Below are 17,654 nucleotides of genomic sequence, written 5' to 3'. Positions count from 1 at the left end.
CCCAGCTGGTTGCCAGGCCCCCACACAACCAGACCCACCAGGGAACTCTGCGTGGCACCTGCCCTCCGGCCTCAGCTCTCCAGACCCCCTCACTACTGTCTGTTCCTTCTGGGGACCCGTCAGCCCTAGACATGGAGAGCCCAGGGCAAGGCCACACTTACCTCCTGCTGCAGGGAGCTGGGGTCAGGCAGGACCAGAACCTTGTGGACCTCAGTTCACTGTCCCCACCCTTGTCCTCCTGGACTTAGCCCAGCTACACTTGGGCTTGTTTGCGACTGTGAGGGCACCGGTGCCAGATCCACCCACTCGCCCCTCACACACGCATGCAGGGGAGAGGCCTGGCCACCGCTGCTGCCAGCTCACCTTGTCTTTGGCCAACTCCTCCCGGGCCAGCTCCACGAGCCGGCGCACCTTGGCAGCGATGCACAGGTACTTGAAAAAGCGCTGGTGGGCTGACCAGAACTGACCCCACAGGGACTTGCGGGACTCCAGGCCAATCCAGTCGGCTGCCTGCTGGAATACGCCCAGGGCCTCGGCCCACTGCAACGACATGCCACCGAGGCCGAACTCGCTACTGCCCAGCTGGCCCCCACCCTCGCCCTGCTGGAATGTGGGACTGGGGGTGGGGGTGGGTCGTACACAGAGCAACAAGGAAGCTCTGCCAATACCAGAGCAGCCAGAAACATTAAAAAACCAAAATGTGTGATGCGACGTGTGGGCCATGAGTTCAGAAAGGGGAAGAGGCGTCTGCAATGACTCCTATCAGTCACTTGACTGTTGTCACTTTAGACCAAGGACTCTCACCCAGGATGATCTTGCTCCCAGGGGACACTGGACCATGTCTGGGACATCTGTGGCCATGACTGGGAACTGGGATTCCTGGCATTGAGTGGGCAGGAGCCAGCAATGCCGCTCAGCACCCGGCAGCGGCCAGGGCGGACCCCCACGGAGGGTGACCTAGTCCTGCTGTCAGGCGTGCTGAGGAGAAGACCCCGTCTTGGTTTGAGGTGAGGGTACAGCACGGGCAGAGCCGATGCTCAGGGTTTGTATTGTGTGGGTGTGAACTGACGGTGAGAACACAGGACCCCGCCACACACGAAGGAGATGGTGAAGATTAGGGCCAGGCCATAAGCCAAGGGACAAAGTGCTCATGATATGGGAAGGGTGGTGGGACCCACATCACTACAGTCACATAAGAATCCCCGCCTTGAACAGAAATGAGTTGCTGGGCCCCAGCCGAAGACCTCTGCAGGTGGGCTGGCTGCTTCCTCCTCTCTGTAACCTGACAAATCCATGTAGCGTCTCTAAAGACAGATGCCGAAGGTGATGGGCATAATTTCAAGAGGAAATATGCAGTCTGTCTATGTAGTCAGAGACTACCCTGGCCACACTGCTCACCAACAGGGCTGCGTGGTTGTAGACACGCTCGAAGGTTGGGTCCAGCGGGATCTCCTCAATTCGGAAGGTGACGCCACTGAAGCTGAGCTGGCGTGCAATGTACATGCCACTGACCTTCATGTCCATGGCCACGATCTCCATGGCGCCCACGCCCCTGTGGATGGAGACAGGCATGCCTGAGCACTGACAGGGACCTGCCTGACCACATGCTGGGTCCTACTGAGTGATGGAGTCGCTCCATGGAGGGGCTGACACCCAGAACTGAGCCCTGAAGGACAAGGAAGGGCCAAGCACATAGTGGGAATGCAGACAGCAGGTGCAAAGGCCCTTTGCTCCCATTTGCCTGATTTTCCTGCACTGAAGAGGGGCAGGGGGATGCAGGAAAAACAGGAAGGGGCTCTTTTCCCTAGAATAGAAAGGGCTGAACAGAGAAAGGGCAGGATTTGTGTTTTAAGATCCATCTGGGTGCTGGAGGACTGTGGGCCAGGATGCGGACTGGGCACACTGACACCAGTCCTCTGCATGTGACGAGCAGGGACTTTGTGGTCCCAGAGCCACCTGTCACAGGCAGGGAGGGACACTCACCTTTTCTCAATGGCATGCAGAAACTCCTCGAAGGTCCGGAAGGGCGTACCCTCACCCCAGATGCCCAGGCGGCTCATGTAGATCATGTTTCGAGGCTCAGAGGCACCTGGAGGGGAAGGGGTGAGAGTTACTATCAGCTCCTCCAACCAGCAAGGTTAGGGGAGGATTGTGGACATGGCATAGGAAATGACCCGAGGACCAGGCACAAGGACCTGAATGAAGGTCCTAGGGAAGCACCCACAGCCAGGGAGCTGGAGCTAGTTGGCAGAGGGAAGCCACTGATACGGGTTGGCATCCACGAAGCTGTGGAAGTTATTACTGGCCTGGGGAGAGTGAACTCCACCCTTGGGCCAGGCTGCGAGGTCACTGAATGCATGGCACTTGTGATACCCCTCCACGGCTGCAATCAGTGATTGATAATCAACAATTGTGTGTGTGACCAGGCTTCTTCCCTGTCCCTGGCAGCTCCCCCCTCACCTGTGGCACTGGCGTACACCACCCTGGCCAGGGGCAGCTTGTTCTGCAGGTCCAGCACGGCTTTGCCCATCTTGGTGGAGCTGGCATTCTTAGCTTTGTGGCACTCATCAAACACGATCGTTGGCAGGCATGGGTTAAGGACTGTTCTGGAAGGTGACATCTGAGCCTACCCCTTCCTGGTAGGGTGAGGTCAGCAAGGTGCTGGTGGGGGGAGGTGTCTGACTATGGGCGGGGACCTGGGCGTATGCAAGGTCACCAGGGCAAGTGGGAAACAACCTCTGGGCCCCTACATGACTACTGAAGGAAATGTAGTACGTGATGGCCTTGTGAAGACCTTACAGATGACACTGATACAGACATGCAACAATGAACATGAAGAGAAAGGAGCCTTGGAATGAGAGAGGTGGGATGTGACTTCCCATGGGGAGCTGGGGTCTCTCTCTATGACTTCTCACAAATCTACACTTATCCCATTAAAAAAAAAAAGATACTGAAGAAACAAATGGTACGATATAGAAAGTTCTTACTATTTTAAAGGGGAAAAGGTTACAGGCATGCGCTCTCCCTTTTGGGAGCATGCCAGCGCCTTTCCTGTCCTCCCCCCATCTTGTGTTACTTTTGCCTTTTCTCCTCTCATGTTCCAAGGGCCTTTGTTTTGCTTCTGTAACTTGTTTCCTGAGGCTACGCAGCCCAGCTGGCTCACTTCTATTACTTTTATAACTTTCTAAGTAAACTTCTTCTCGCCCTGGCTGGTGTGGCTCAGTGGATTGTGCGCTGGCCTGCAAACCAAAGGGTCTCCAGTTTGATTCCCAGTCAGGGCACATGCCTGGGTTGCAGACGAGGTCCCCAGTTGGGAGCACACAAGAGGCAACCACACATTGATGTTTCTTTCTCCCTCTTTCTGCCTCCCTTCCCCTTTCTCTAAAAATAAATAAAATCTAAAAAAACCCAAAAAAAACAAACAAAAAACTTTCTCTTATAATTTGAAAAAAACATTATAGGCAAGTATGCTTATTATGAGTCTATTTGAAAAACAAGGCATGTGTCTACCCAGATGTGCACATATACATGTGATATGCATGTAAACAGTTGACAGAGGATTCGCAAAATCCAAATAAAAAGGTAATTCTGGGGCTGAGCATTCATCCCTCGGGGTCAAACATCACTGTTGTACTTTTCTATGCTATCCTTTCCCCCAGGCTATGCGAGGTGTCCTGTGGATGCCCAGGATGTACCAATAACCGTGTTTTTAATTTGGGCACAGGGCCCGTGTTCCTATTCTTATCTCTGACTGTGACCAGGAGCTCCAGAGCTGGTCACCCCACTTCTGGAATGGCCCCGAGGACACAGTGGGAATGGGTGATGGGCTCACACAGGGCTGTGTATTACACAGAGACTGGAAACCCCCGGAATGTCCCTATGATGGGGAAATGGCTGAGTAAGAACAGAATAGAGTTGCATGATGCACAGTGACAGGCAAACCTGCCCTGGCTCAGGTGGGGAGAAGAGGAACATGGGTTGGCACACAGGGCACAACTTGGGGAGGCGGTGCACAGGAGGATGGGTACCCACAGGATGCCCACAGCACTCAGCCAATGTGGGGCTGCACAGCGGGGCTGTGGGATGCACTGTCCACGCCATGGGCAGGTCCTGTGAGTCAGGGGGCAGGGTGCTGCAAAAATCCTCAGGAGCTGAGGGCCTCCCACCCAGAAAGTCACTTGAGGGGTGAGCCTGGGGGGCTGGGATTTGCAAAAGTTAAAAAAGAGGCATTAAACTGTCTGAGCTGTTGCCGCCACTTTTCTATTCTTTGCTTTTCCAGTCTAGTAGCAGCAGAAGACAAAGTTATCCAAGTGTCTAAGTTTTGAGAGAAAAGGAGGAAAAGGTCAAGAAACCCCCAAATCTTGGGGTGGAGACAGGAGGAGGAGGAAGGGCTCTGCACCCCACACCTCTGCCCAGGTGGCACTTTCCCACCACCAAACACTGCCCAGAGTCTGGGATGACAGTCCCGCCAGCTGGAGCCAGGAGGCCCAGCTGGATTGCGAGGGGCAGATGGCTGCGGTCACTGAGAGGAAGCTTTCCCTGAGGGTGAGCCTCACAAGCAGAGTCCTGTGACCTCTGACGGGAAGTCTTCCCACACCAGGGTGACGTAGCTGGACTCCTTGGCTCCAGGAGCCCCTTCAGCCCCTCCTTTGACCCCGCCCCTGAGCCCCGCCCAGGCAGCCACTCCTCCCTCCCCTCAGCCTCAGCCTCAGCTCTCCTCCTTCCCTCCACCCGCCTCCTCCAGCCCAGATCCACCCTAGGTGCCCACTCCTCCCCCTCTTCCGATTGCTCCAGTTCCCTCATCCTCCCACCCTCGGTGCCCACCTTGCCCCTTCCTCTGACACACCTGCCCCTCCAAACCCCCCACCCTTTGTGCCTACTCCCCCCTCTCCCTTCCCACCCCACCGATGGGCCAGGATACCACGCCATCAAAGGCCTCCCCGCACCATTCGAGGATCTGCCGGATGCGCGTCCGATGCTGCCCGCCAGCCTGGCTCTCCCCAATCAGTGCGGAGTAGGTGGCGAACAGGACGCCCTCTGAGGTAGTGTTGTCACCATATTTGATCTGGGGAGAAGGGTGGGCATGGGCGTGCCTGTGTATCACCAGGACCCTTCAATGGGCAACACGGAGGGGGGGCTACCCACCCACCTTGCTCAGCGCATGCACCGCGATGTTGGGGGCATCGATGTCACGCAGGTCACGCTCTGCATCATACTTGAGATCGTTGGAGACGCTGAACCTAAGGGGTTGCGGGCTGATGGGTGTCAGCTATCCCCCACCTCCACCGACCCCACACAACCCATGTGCAGGGGGGGACACTCACCACAGGGACTTCTTGCGGCCCCGCAGGTAGTTTTCAAGGATGATGCCGGCCACTGTGCGCCCTTTGCCCACACCTGCACCGTCGCCGATGAGGAAGCCTGCCCGCTGCCCACTGGGGAGCAGGATCTCATGTTGCTGCGGGTGTGGGGCAGTGATCAGGACCCCCACATGGGACAGGGTCAGTGGGCATCAAGACTCCCCCCATGTGGGATTGGTCAGGTGGGTACTGAAAACTTCCGGAGTTGGGTGGTGCATTGAGACCTCCCCAACACGGTACATGGTCAGGTGGGCACCAGGGCACCTCCATGTGGGACAGGTAGGGTGGGTACTGAATACCCATGAGGAACAGAGTCAATTAGGGCATTGAGACCCACCCCCCAACAGAGAACAGGGTCAGGTGGGAGACTCTGTGGTCACCTGGCAGGCATAGGTGATGGCCTCCAGCTGCAAGGCAGACAGGACCCCGCTGTCTGAGACAGGCAGGGTAAGGGTGTAGGTGATGTCCGGTGGTGGGACGCTGGACAGTGTGCTGGTCTCCACAACGCGGTCTGGGTGCTGCTTCCCGACCTTGGCTGGAGGGGTGGGGTCAGGGTCTCAGCTGGGTGGGACCAGGATGAGGCCCAGCCAAGCAGGGTTGGGGGAGGGGGCCCATCAGTGCTTTGCACAGAGGACAGCTGGGCAGACCCATCAAACACTCCCTCGGCAGGGAGGAAGCTGGGACTGGAGGAAGTGGGCTTACTTTCCACTGGAGCCTCTGAGCTACCTCCACCTTGGTTTTGGGCAAGGTTTGGATTACGACCAGCATTACAGACCCACACCTCCCTCCACCCCTACCAGGCCCACCTTCGCTGCTTCAGGGACCCAGAACTGGGCACCCCCCTGCAGGAGCCCTGAGGCCTGGTGGGGATGTGCACACCTGTGGTCACCTGCTGGGGGTGTCCTCCCACATGCCAGAGGCCAGGGGAGGCCATTCACTCACACTTGGATGGCACATAGTCCGCGTAGATCTCCGTGTGGCCCAGCTCCTCTGCCTCATCCTCCTCCACCTCATCCTCCTCCTCCGGCTGACTCTGAGACTGAAGGCCAGCATTGTCATGGCAGGGACAGTCCTGTTGCCCAGTTAGGCCAGCCTCCCCCAAAGGGCAGGGACCTGGTCCACCAGTCAGCCCACTGATGGGGGTGGTGGGGAGAGAGCCTGCCTACCATCCCCAGCATGATGCCTCTCGGGACCTCAGCTTCCCCACTTGCAAAATAGGCTGACGCTTCTAAACCAGCCCAGGGTCTAACACACAGTAGGCGCCTGAGTGCAAATGGCCCTCCTTAGTCCCAGGAAGGGCGGGCAGAGCCAGAAAAGGGGCCCAGCTCACCTGGTAGCTGACAAGAAGTGGGGTGCTGGGAAGGGAGGGCACAGGGTCCTCGAGGCCAGTAAATGACCCACTGGGCAGGAACAACTGGAGGAGAGATGAAGGGGAGGGTGGACATGCGCCTGAGGGCTGGATGTGCCAAGGAAGCACCTCGACAGGACCACTGGCCTGGAGTCAGGCCTTTCACGCCATCCTCATGCCCCCTTGCCTCTTTCCTGCTGCCTGCCAGCTGGTTCTGGTGCAAGACCCCTCCCCTTGAGGTACAGGCTGAGGACAGGCCTTCTTCCGGGAGTCTGGTGGTCCAGACCTACTGTGTGATTCCAAAACATGCTTCATCAAAGTAACATGTGGCCATCCTCATCCTCCTTGGCCCTGCGCAGACCCCGCTGTCCCAGACGAATGACTGTGAGTGCTGGGTGCCCCAGGCCACAAGTGTCATTTATGCTCTCAGAGGAACAAAGGTCATCAGGGCATTTAGTAATGTGATAAACAACTTGATTATATGACTCCAGCTGTTTCCAAAGGCTAAGAACATGGCCAAAGTTTAAAAAAAAATAAAAAAAAAAAACGGAAGTCAGAAACCTATGCTCAAGTCCCTCTCCAATTTTTTTTTTTTTTTTTTTTTTTGAATTAACAAAAACAAATAGCCTCAGCCAGGTTCCCAGAAGGCTGAGTCAGGGTTCCCGGCGGGTGGGCTGGCTCACTGCACAGCACTGCATAGTCCAGTGTTGGGTTTCAGCTGCCCTTACTCCCTCCGCCTAGGAGCTGGGAGCTTCCTGAGGGCCCCGGGAGGGGTGGGAGATGCCAGTGTCCCATTGGGCTCCTTCACCTAGACACTGGGATGGGCCTGCACTGTCCACCAAGGCTGCCAAAGGCGGGGATCTTGCTGGGCTGCCCTGGGTACTCCCTGTCCCCCGCCAGTCCCATGCTGGGTATCCCCACTGCCTGGTCCTGGGCATGGGCTGGAATCTGGGCCTGGCATACCTAGGGACCCTGCTCACCTGTGACTCCTCTTGGCTGGCCTCACTTCCTGGCTCCCACCCGGCCAGACACAGGGCCCACCACTGACCTGGGTGCACATCAGACTAGCTCCTGTCACAGGGTCTTTGCACAAGCTGTTCTTGTCACCTGACCTGGCCAGTGACTCCTCCTCCAGCCTTCAGCTCCAAAGTGGCCTCTACTGAAGGATTCCCACCACCTTTCTAGCCCATCATGTGACTTTAGCTAGCCCAAGGTCTTTCCCCCTTGGCACAGGTGAAATTGAGATTGGGTCATTCTCTGTTGGGGGCCGTCCTGAACACTGTGGAGGGTTGAGCAGCATCCCTGGCCCCCATGCACTCGATGCCAAGAGCACTCCCGGTTGTGACAACCACAGATGTTCCTAGAAATGGCCAGGTGTCCCCTGGGGGCAGGACCACCCTGCGTGAGAACCAAGCGATATTACATTTTGCTCCTATCCTGGGAACCCCCATCTCCTCAGCAGGTCCAGCACAGAGCAGGGTGTGGAGACTGAGCCACCAAAGGCACTGGACAGGTGGTGCCTGGCTGTGACACCATTTACACAGAAGGAGGAGTAAGGTGCCCAACATGGACCTTCTCCCACAAACCCTTGCATTTTCTGGGCTGCAGAGGAAACGTGAGGATCCTGGACCAACAGCCTCATCGATGTCTGAACAGCCCTGATCCATCTATCACCCCATCTATCAGCCCAGAGGCCTCGGGGTAAACTGACCTTGTCGTGGGCGGAGGCGCCGGTGCTCACGTCCCAGATGGTGGGCACCTGACTGAGGCTGTCGGCGGGCAGGAAGTCAGGGGTGTCTGCAATGTCTGAGAGGGAGTCCACAGATGAGGAGAAGATGGAGGCATTGGAGAGGTCATCGAGGTACGGGGATTCCTGGAAGACAGGCCGGGTGAGGGCGTGGCTGGGGCAGGCACACGAGGGGCCCGCCATGGGGCAGATGCTGCCCAGCCATGAGTGGAACAAAACTCTGACATGGGCATGAGCTGGACAAACCCTGAAGACACAACACTCGAGAGAAGCCAGACCCCACAAGCAGTGCACTGACTCCACTGAGGTGACGCCAGGAGAAGATGACACGTGCCCTGTGTCTTCCCGGGCCCATTCCTGTCGAGGAGGTGATACCAGCATAAGGATTTGTTAGGACTCAGAGGCCCCACACCTTTGGGCCTGCTTCACAGAGGCTACACACAGTTTACAAACCTAAATTTAAAGAAAATTGGGTACAGCACCAGAGACATGGGTGCCGTCTCCACGCTCCTATCGCTCAGGCAGAGGCACTGAATGCCTGCATGTGCCTAGCCTGCACTGGACATAGGGGCATGTGAGGACCAGCCCCTCAGGGTTCCTGGACCAGGGCGCAGAGAGCCACCAACCAGACTCCCTTGCAGCACCCACTACCTACAGAGAACAGTGAGTGTCCGTTTTGCAGACAGGGACCCTGAATGCCCAGGAGCTGGGGAGGGTGCATGGGAGTTGCCTTTGGCCAATGCTACGGGGAGAAAGCCCCACAAGCCCTCCCAGGTGAGCACCTCCCCTCTAGCCTGCCCTTGAGGCCACAGAGTCCCAGTCGCGCTGACATCAGGCACCAAGCATTTCAGTCAGCCTGTGGGAGCGTTTCCTGAGTAGGTGGGGCCAGTGGCATTGGCAGAGGCCACACCGACGGTCCAGGCAGGGCTGCCCTCCTGGAGCCCCAGACCCTGTGCACCACGTGCACGGCATTGGAGAGCCATGGCCAGGTGTGCTGGGACACGAGATGCACATGTGTCCCACCAACCAGTGGGGGAAGGAAAGGAGAATGAGTTGATAGATGGGGGTCTCGGGGCCCTGTGGGCCCAGTTCAGTGGACTCCAGGGAGGAAGAGTACCCTGGAGCCTACTCTGATGAGCCTACCATGCCACAGCTAACAGGCCCAGGCTCAGCCAGCACCCAGGCCTATCCCAAGCCTCTGTGAGGTCCATGTTTCTGGAGCTCCACTCTCCAATCCGAGTTGGAATCAGATCCCTATTTCTGGGAGCGAGGGGATCTGATCAGAGCTTTGGGGAGATCCATCAGTTTCCCCAAAGCTCTGACTCTGACACCGGTGTACATAAAGCCCCAGAAACAGGCAGGTTCCAAGGGGATGGCTGAGGGAGAGATGGGAGTGGGGTCCACCCAGTGGCCTCTCCAGGGACAGGTGGATGCAGGAGTCTCAGTCTTGCTCATCAGCTGGACAGAGTCTGTCCTGGGGCCAGCCAGGAGTCAGGGGGCATGCAGGGAAGACCACCGTGGGCCAAGGCAACTAGCTGGTTCCAGGCCGGGGGCCTTGGCTGAGCGTCCTGCCACGCCCCTAGAGCCCTGGTTATCTGGGTACACGGGGAGCCATAGGCGCCAGTTGCACTCCCCTGCGGCGTGCAAGGAGAGAGCCCAGACCACCAGGCTCATCCTCACCCCTGCCCCTGGCCGTGAGCAGCCTGGACCCATGTGGGGGCAGGGGTGGGGCAGACCCGGCCCGCCCCACTGCTTCCAGCAGGCGGGACTCGGTGACCTGCACAGGCCCAGGGAAGGAGGTGGGGCCTTCAGCTTCCTGATGGAAGGCAGGAGCAGCTTAGGCACCAAGCACAGATGGCGGCCTGGTGAGGTGTATAAAAGCCCTGAGTTCCAGGACAGAGGCAGGAGCCAGAGAGAGTGTACCTTTATACTCCAGGGGTGCCCAGACCACTCACACAAGAGCCCAGCAACTCGAAAGGCCAATGCAGCTATCTTGGGAGAAAATGAGGCAAACTGAGGCAACCAGAGGCAACTGTGGGCAAGTCTAGTCTGCTGACCCCAAGGCTGGACCTCCCCTGGGCTCTACCGCTCCCAGGGAAGCGGGGCTCAGAGGGGGCCCAGCCCAAGTCTGGTGGACAATGTGAAGGAAGGCCAGGCTATAAGTCTTGCTACCTGGTCCGTGTGAAGTGACAGGGGCAGAGGCCCCAGAAATGCCAGCAGGCTGGGCAGGGTGGGGTTGGGTGCAGGGGGAGGGAGCCACATGTCTTTGGTGAAATCCCTCTGGGGCCACATCTGAGCACGGCCCTGGTGGGCACGGCCTGAGCCTAGTCAGAGGAACACTAGCTCCTGAGGCCCTGAGAGGTGGCCCTGCTTTCTAGAGGCCAGGTGGTCCCTGAGTGGTGGGCAGGGCCTGGGGGACAGAGGAGGAAGAATGGCCTTGGCAAAGAGAGGATATGCAGAGGTACCCCCAGCCTGAGGGGACAGCAGAAGGGAAGGGGACTTGCAGTGGAGAAGCCAGACTAGCCCCCCAGCCAGGAGATGAGGATCTATATCAGCCATGAGGAGCCATGGGGACAGCAGGGACCCCGATGTGACAAATGAGCAGGGCACACCCCTCAGTGCAATCATGAGACCAGACACCAGAAAACCCTGACTGGGGACATCCTGTAAAGACACAACAGCCCCGGGCACCCATGTGAGAAAGGAAACCGACTCAAGGGGGCGGGGGAGCCCTAAGGGCATGTGATGGCTGGATGCAACCTGGGGTCCTGACGGGGTCCTGGGGCAGAGAGAGGCCGTCAGGGGAAACTGAAGAAATCAAGTAAATATGGGCTTCAGTTATTAATGACGTCTCAGTCCTGGCTCATCAGCTGTGACAAGGGTACTGCAGTGATATTAGGTGTGAACAGGGGGACTGGTAGGGGGACCCAAGAAGATACACCATTCACAATAATTCTGTGATCTCTAAATCTGTTCTGAAATATATTATCTGTTAAGAAAGTAGGCGCTCTTGCCCCACGCACACTGTGGACACTGCCTCCAGACACCCAGGCCAGCAGCCAACAAAGTGGGGGCCCCTCAATTCTTAGGCAAAAGAAGGAGAAGCCTCATAAGAGTCACCAGGGGTCAGGGGGAGGTGAGGCCCTCAGGGGTCCTTCCAGCTGCGCCCCCTGTGCAGGGTGGGCACAGCTGGATGGAGGTGAGAAGGGAACCGCCCCCTCCCCCCACCTCGGGGTGGGGACCTGATTCCCAGCAGCCAGCAACAGACCCCCAAGACCACTCACACCCAGAACCGCCCTCCCCGGGTTCCCGCCTGAAGCACCTCTCCCCGGACCCCAAGCCCCCATGCTGCTCTTCCTGCTGTAGCCCCTGAGTGCGGAGGGAGCCGCTGGCTCCTCCAACAGTTCTGAGGGACCAGGAGAGTGTGGGGTCACCCGCTGCAGCTACCACATCCGCCACATTTCAGGGACCCCTGGACCAGGTGAAGAGATGGCAGGACATGACAGAGCTTCCACACAGTGCCCCTCCCCCATGCCACAGCCCAGCTGGATGGGACAGGATGGCTCCCCACCTCTGACCTAGCTCTGGAACCCCCCCAAGAGGGCTGCAGCAGCTCAGCACCCTCTCCCAGCCAACACAGACCCCAAGAGTGACCTTCAGATGGGTTTTCTCACTGCTCAGGCAGGGGCTGAACACTTGCCTGGGTTGCTTGCCCGGGTCTGTGGAGAAAGGAGGAGTGGCACGGACCCATTCCTACCTGTCTGTGAGAGTCAATTCCAAACCGGGTCTGCCACTGCTGGCAAAGAGACTCTGCCAGCTGCCTCAGGACACCACCCCAGAGCCCGAGAGACTCTCAAGGTCCAACGTTCAGGCCACCCAGACCAGAGCAGGGACTGCAGGCACACGGGACACAGCCCCTCCCACCTCCCCGCTGGCTACAAGCACTTTCATTTTGTGGCGCCTCCCTGGTCCCTCCCCACCTCCCCACTAGTTCTCAGAAAACTCCTGCAGATACACTGCTGCTGCCAAAAAAGCCAACAGGAGCCAGGAGGAGGGGAAGAGCCCGGGGTCTGGTGGGTCCAGGCAGTCCTCAGAATCAGAAGGTGTTCTAAAGGTCCCTGCCAGGTGGGAGGGGGCTGGATTACCCTGAGGCCCAGCGGGAGTGTTACCTTGTTGAGTTCTGCAAACTGCAACCAGAACTGTAGCTGGGACATGGCGTGGCCGCCGGTGGGTCCCCTCGAAGCAGCACTCCCTCATGACCTTGGGCGCTGGGCCGGCAGACAGCAGCCAGCTCCCAGCTCTGCTCTCAGCCCCAGCCAGGCTGCATTTGCATGTTGGTTTAGTCACCACCAGCGCCTACTTCCCCTAAGGCCGCTGACTTTCAGGAAATGATGCCTGCCTGGTAAGTCAGGGCGATTACTGGCAGTGCAGGGACAATTACTGTACAGGGCGGAATCTAGCCACAGACGCTGTCAACAACGCACCAGCCCGCCAGGTCGTACCCTGCCGTCCTCGGGTGCCCCGTCGACGGTGGCCAGGCCCTTCTGCAGGCGCTCAGGGTTCGGACGGGATGCTGGGGAGCAAACTGGAACACCAGGCAGCTTCTCCCTGCCCAGTCTCAGCTTCCCCAGACAGTTGGGTTCTGTTCTACCTGACCCCCACCCCTCACTGGCTGGGCCTGGTAGGGACCCTCTGCTGCTCCTGAGATGCCTGCAAGCAGTGATTCTAAGAGGCACAGCCTCCCAGGACACAGGGAGGAAACTAAGGTCCCGCTCTTCCACGTCCCCCTACACCCTCCTGGGCCCAGCCCCCAGCTCCTCAGCCTGAACCCAGCTCCATGGCCTTCACCTGCCACCCTGGAGCTATCTCCGGCACCTCCTGGGCACCTGAGGGCCTTTGCCCATGCTGGGACTCCACCTGGAGGTCCTCTTCTTGGGCGCCCAGACCCACCCTGCTGCTTATCCTCCGGACTTGCCAAGGACTCTGCCTGCCCCGGAAGCCCTGTTCCTCCCCACCCCACCTGCCTCCCTCAGTCCAGCACAGGGTTAGGACCAGGAATGGCTGGTAGGCAAGGTATGCAAAACCATCATGCCCTGCGGGCTCAGGACCCTACGCATAAGTGCCCAACCAGTGGGAATGACTGAGTGGACACAGGGTCCGACTCTGCAGTCCAATGAGGCCCCTGAAGCAGTCCCCATCCTGTCCCCCCACACAGCCGGGGGGCAACGCGGACCCCAACAATGACGAGAGTTGCTGTGGGGTGCCTTGCCAGGCTGTGGCCACCACAGACAGAAGAAAAAGGGTACGCATGGCAGTAAACTCATGAAAAGACACTTGACGCCACAAGGCAACAGGAAAAGGCAGGTCACAAGTGAGACGCACTGCACACCCAGGGGACTGCTGGGTTCAAACAGATGACAGTGACAGGTGCTGGTGAGGACGGAGAAGAGTAGGAGCCTCCAACGCACTGGTGAGAATGTACAACAGGCATCTGTCTCTCTGTAAAACAGTGAGTGGTTCCTCCAAAGATCACACAGTTACCACATGACCCTGCAGTGCCGCTGCTAGGTGCCCACCCGAGAGAGACGCAGGCATGCCCACAAAGAAGCCTGTACACACGCGCCCACTGAGGCGGGATTCAGAACAGCCACAAGGCAGAAACAGCGCGAATGCCCATCAGTGGACCGATGTGGTCCATCCACACACTGGAACAGCACTCAGCCATGAAAACGAGTGAAGCACTGACACTCACTCCAACGTCGATGGACTTCATCATGCTCAGTAAGAGAAGCCAGACACAAAAGACCACATGATGTGTGATTCCAATGTTGTGACATGTCCAGGACAGGCACATACACGAAGACAGGAGGTGGGTTAATGGTTGTCGAGGCTGGGGGCGACTGCTAAGGGGGACAAAGCTTCTTTTGGGGGTGAAGAAACATTCTAGAACAAGATAGAGGTGATGGGTGCACAGCACTGTGTATATACTTTAAAAGGGTGAATTTTCCTGGCTGGTGTGGCTCAGTAGACTGAGTGCTGGCTTGTGAACCAAAAGGTCGCCAGTTTGATTCCCAGTCAGAGCACATGCGCGGGTTGCAGGCCAGGTCCCCAGCTGGGGGTGTGCAGGAGGCAACCAATCAATGTAGCTCACATTGATGTTTCTCTCCCTCTCTTTCTTCCTCCCTTCCCCTTTCTCTAAAAGATAAATAAATAAAAAATATTTTTTTAAAAAAAGGTGAATTTTAATGTATGCAAATTTTGTCTCCATTTTAAAAAGAATTTCTTGGAATCTTTAACAATAGGAAAATGTAATAATAAAATAATTTAAAAAAACAAACTTTTTATTACTAGGTGTAATGGACATAAAATTTGTCAAGTTGCCAGTCAAGTTTGTAAACTCTGACTCTCTGTCCTTTGTATATTGTCAGCAGATGGTTGGCCAACTGGCAAAGGTGACCCTGAGGAGACAGGGAAGCCCAAGATGTGGCTGGGGGTCTGAGGACAAGGAGGGGACCTTGCTTAGGGAAGTCATCACCCACTGGGCACTTGGAAACCTCATCCAATCCTATCCTGGTCTGCCAACGGCCCTGCCATCCTGGCAACCATGGGCTGGGGGTCTGCAAAGGGACTGGGTAGGAGAGTGGGCACGCACTGAATCAGGGCTGTGCGGAGGCCCTGATTGAAGTGAAAGGGGTTCCTTGGTGGGTGGGAGCCACACTCAAGGACATGGATGGCCGTGGATCCAGCCCCGTAAGTGCAGCCAGGCCCTGTCTGGCTGTGTCTGAGCTGTGGGGCTGCCCAGATGCTCCAGGTTTCCCAAGAACCTCCTCATCTGTTCGTGGGGTCTCACCCCTTACCTCCTCTACCTGCCCCGTCAGTTTCTGTATATACACTCGAGGTCTCAGGCAACCATTGACCTGGCCACCGGTAGCCTATCCCCAAGTTACAATGAGTTAAACTAAGGCTGGGGAGTGAGCAGCACTCGCAGGGCAGAGGGGTGGGAAGGGTACTGCAGGTGCCCCTCAGGCACACCTCACTGCTAGATGGTTCCTGTTGAAGGCTCAATTGTGTCCCCCAAAACAACAGGTTTGAGTCCTAACCTGTGAACTGGTCCTTATTTGGAAATAGGGTCTTTGCAGGTATAATGAGCTCAGATGGGGTCACACTGGAGTAAGGTGGCCATAATGCATTGACCGCTGTCCTTAAAAGCAGAGAGAAATTTGGACAGACACACAGGGAGAAGCAACATGAAGACAGAGGCAGAGACACTACAGTGGCACAGCCACAAGTCCAGGATGTTTAGAGCCCCTAAAAGCTAGGACAGGCAGGAAGGACCCTCCCTGAAGCCTCTGGAAGGAGTAAAGCCCTGCAACAGCTTGATCTCAGACACCTAGCATCAGAACTGAGAGGGCATAAATCTGGTTCCATGCTGCCCAGTTTGTGATACTTTGGTGGGGTAACCCCATGAGGCTCCTACAGCACCCCGCTCAGAAGAGCTCTGCTGTCAGCCCATCGTGGGGCCAGCTGCTTGGTGTGGGCCCAGCGGCCTCGGCAGCATGCCACCCCTGAATGTTTTTCAGCACTGCAACTGGGGCCGGGGGCGGGGTGCTGGACCCTGACCCGGGGCTTCCACAGAACCTAAGGGACAGCCACTGGCCTCCAAAACCTCCCTCACTTCCTTCTTCCCTGGTGACTGGATGGCCCAACTTCCACACAGGGACCCTCAGGAGATAACCACGCTCCTGCTCCCACAAGGTCCTGGCTCTTGGCAAAGACCATGGTGGGGGGTGTTCCTGGCTGTGGCCCTCAGCGCAGACTTTGGAGGGGTTCCTGGCTATGGCCAGGTGTGAACCAACGGGCTCCTATGAGAAGAAATCTCACATTCTCTTTTTGCCAATGTTGGTAACTGCTAAGAACCCACTGGCGAGCCAAGACCTCTGACCCTGTGAAATCCACTTGCCAAGCAGTTGATGCCACCCACCCCTCACCAAGCAGGCGGGGAGCTGCCAAGAGTTTGCAGAGCATTTTTCTGAGCCATGACCTCATCTTGGTTTCCCAGAAGCCCTGAGACGCCATGCTGCCTGTGTGAGGGGTGCTTAGCACATGGGGAAGAATCATCCCCAGAGCCTGACCAAGATGCTAGGGGTCCAGGTGGCCTTGGGAGGAGGTGTCAGGGCAGCACGTGCTCCAGGAAACGAGCATGTGGGGTGGTGGGGAAGATGGAATGCTGAGTCCCTCACCACCAACCCTGACCTGACATATCCCCAAATATCCCCACCAATCAGATCAGCCACATCTGGAACACATGTCCACACAAAGGCCTGTACATGATGTTCATAGCAGCAGGATTCACAACAGCCCACAGGTAGACACAGCCCAAATGTCCACTGATGACTGAATGGACAAACACAATGTGGTCCATCCACACAGTAGAATATTACTCAGTCATGAAAAGGAGTGAAGTGCTGACACTCATTACAGCAGGAATGAACCCCGAAAACAACACTCAGTGAGAGAAGCCAGACACAAAAGGCCACACTGTGTGATTCTATTTATATGAAATGTCCAAAACAGGCAAATCCAAAGACAGAAATTAGATTCATGGTTGTCAGGGGCTTGAGGAGGGAAATGGGGATGGGGACTGCTCGTGGGGAGGGCATTTCTTTTGGAGGTGATGAAATGTTCTGATAGAAGACAGTGGTAAAGGGTACACAACACAGTGAGTATACCAACAGCCACTGAATCCTCTGATGTGCAAACTGTATCTCAACTTAAAAATAAATGACAAAAGAAAAGCTGCATGTTCACACACCCCAATGTGAGCCCTTTGAGCTGTTCGGATCGCAAAGGGACTTGGGGCCTGGGTGGCTCCATGCCAACCAGTGTCAGAAGGAGAGGAGGTCCTTCCTTGGGGAGGTAGGAGATGCAAGGGCCAAGGCAGGGAAAGTACAGCATGAGTCTGGGCCAGCCTGAGTTGTTACAAGGGAGGAAGTGCTCCCAATCGGGACACAGAAGGACTCAGGAAATCCCAAGCAGACAATCCTGATGGTGCCTGATCATAGTCCACATTGATATAAATGAATGACTGAATAGCTAAAGGGAGGGAGCAGCCATCTGTACAGACTGCCAGCTGATCAGTAGAGCAGTGAGGAAAACAATCTCTGCTTAGATGGACGCCTCAGTCACAAGTGCTGAAGCC

General features: G+C 56.8%; 1 protein-coding gene across 1 annotated transcript in view; it reads right to left on the bottom strand.

Annotated features, from left to right (window-relative positions):
- Positions 1-17,654, bottom strand: part of SBNO2 (strawberry notch homolog 2) — a 49,341-nt gene that overhangs the window by 7,417 nt on the left and 24,270 nt on the right. Inside the window, exons 5-15 of the mRNA XM_054585312.1 lie at positions 8,420-8,581; positions 6,691-6,774; positions 6,303-6,399; positions 5,741-5,895; positions 5,325-5,458; positions 5,150-5,240; positions 4,923-5,065; positions 2,461-2,579; positions 1,984-2,089; positions 1,399-1,552; positions 364-540 (exon numbers count right to left, since the gene is read on the bottom strand). Coding sequence (XP_054441287.1) covers positions 364-540; positions 1,399-1,552; positions 1,984-2,089; positions 2,461-2,579; positions 4,923-5,065; positions 5,150-5,240; positions 5,325-5,458; positions 5,741-5,895; positions 6,303-6,399; positions 6,691-6,774; positions 8,420-8,581 — 1,422 coding nt within the window. The remainder of the gene's footprint in view (positions 1-363; positions 541-1,398; positions 1,553-1,983; positions 2,090-2,460; positions 2,580-4,922; positions 5,066-5,149; positions 5,241-5,324; positions 5,459-5,740; positions 5,896-6,302; positions 6,400-6,690; positions 6,775-8,419; positions 8,582-17,654) is intronic.

The sequence above is a fragment of the Pteronotus mesoamericanus genome, unplaced genomic scaffold (genome assembly GCF_021234165.1).
Source record: "Pteronotus mesoamericanus isolate MK-2021 breed Mesoamerican mustached bat unplaced genomic scaffold, CSHL_Meso_final contig_835, whole genome shotgun sequence".
Lineage (NCBI taxonomy): Eukaryota > Metazoa > Chordata > Mammalia > Chiroptera > Mormoopidae > Pteronotus > Pteronotus mesoamericanus.
The sequence above is the reverse complement of the archived record's forward strand: the minus strand, read 5'-3'. Positions and strand labels throughout refer to the sequence as shown.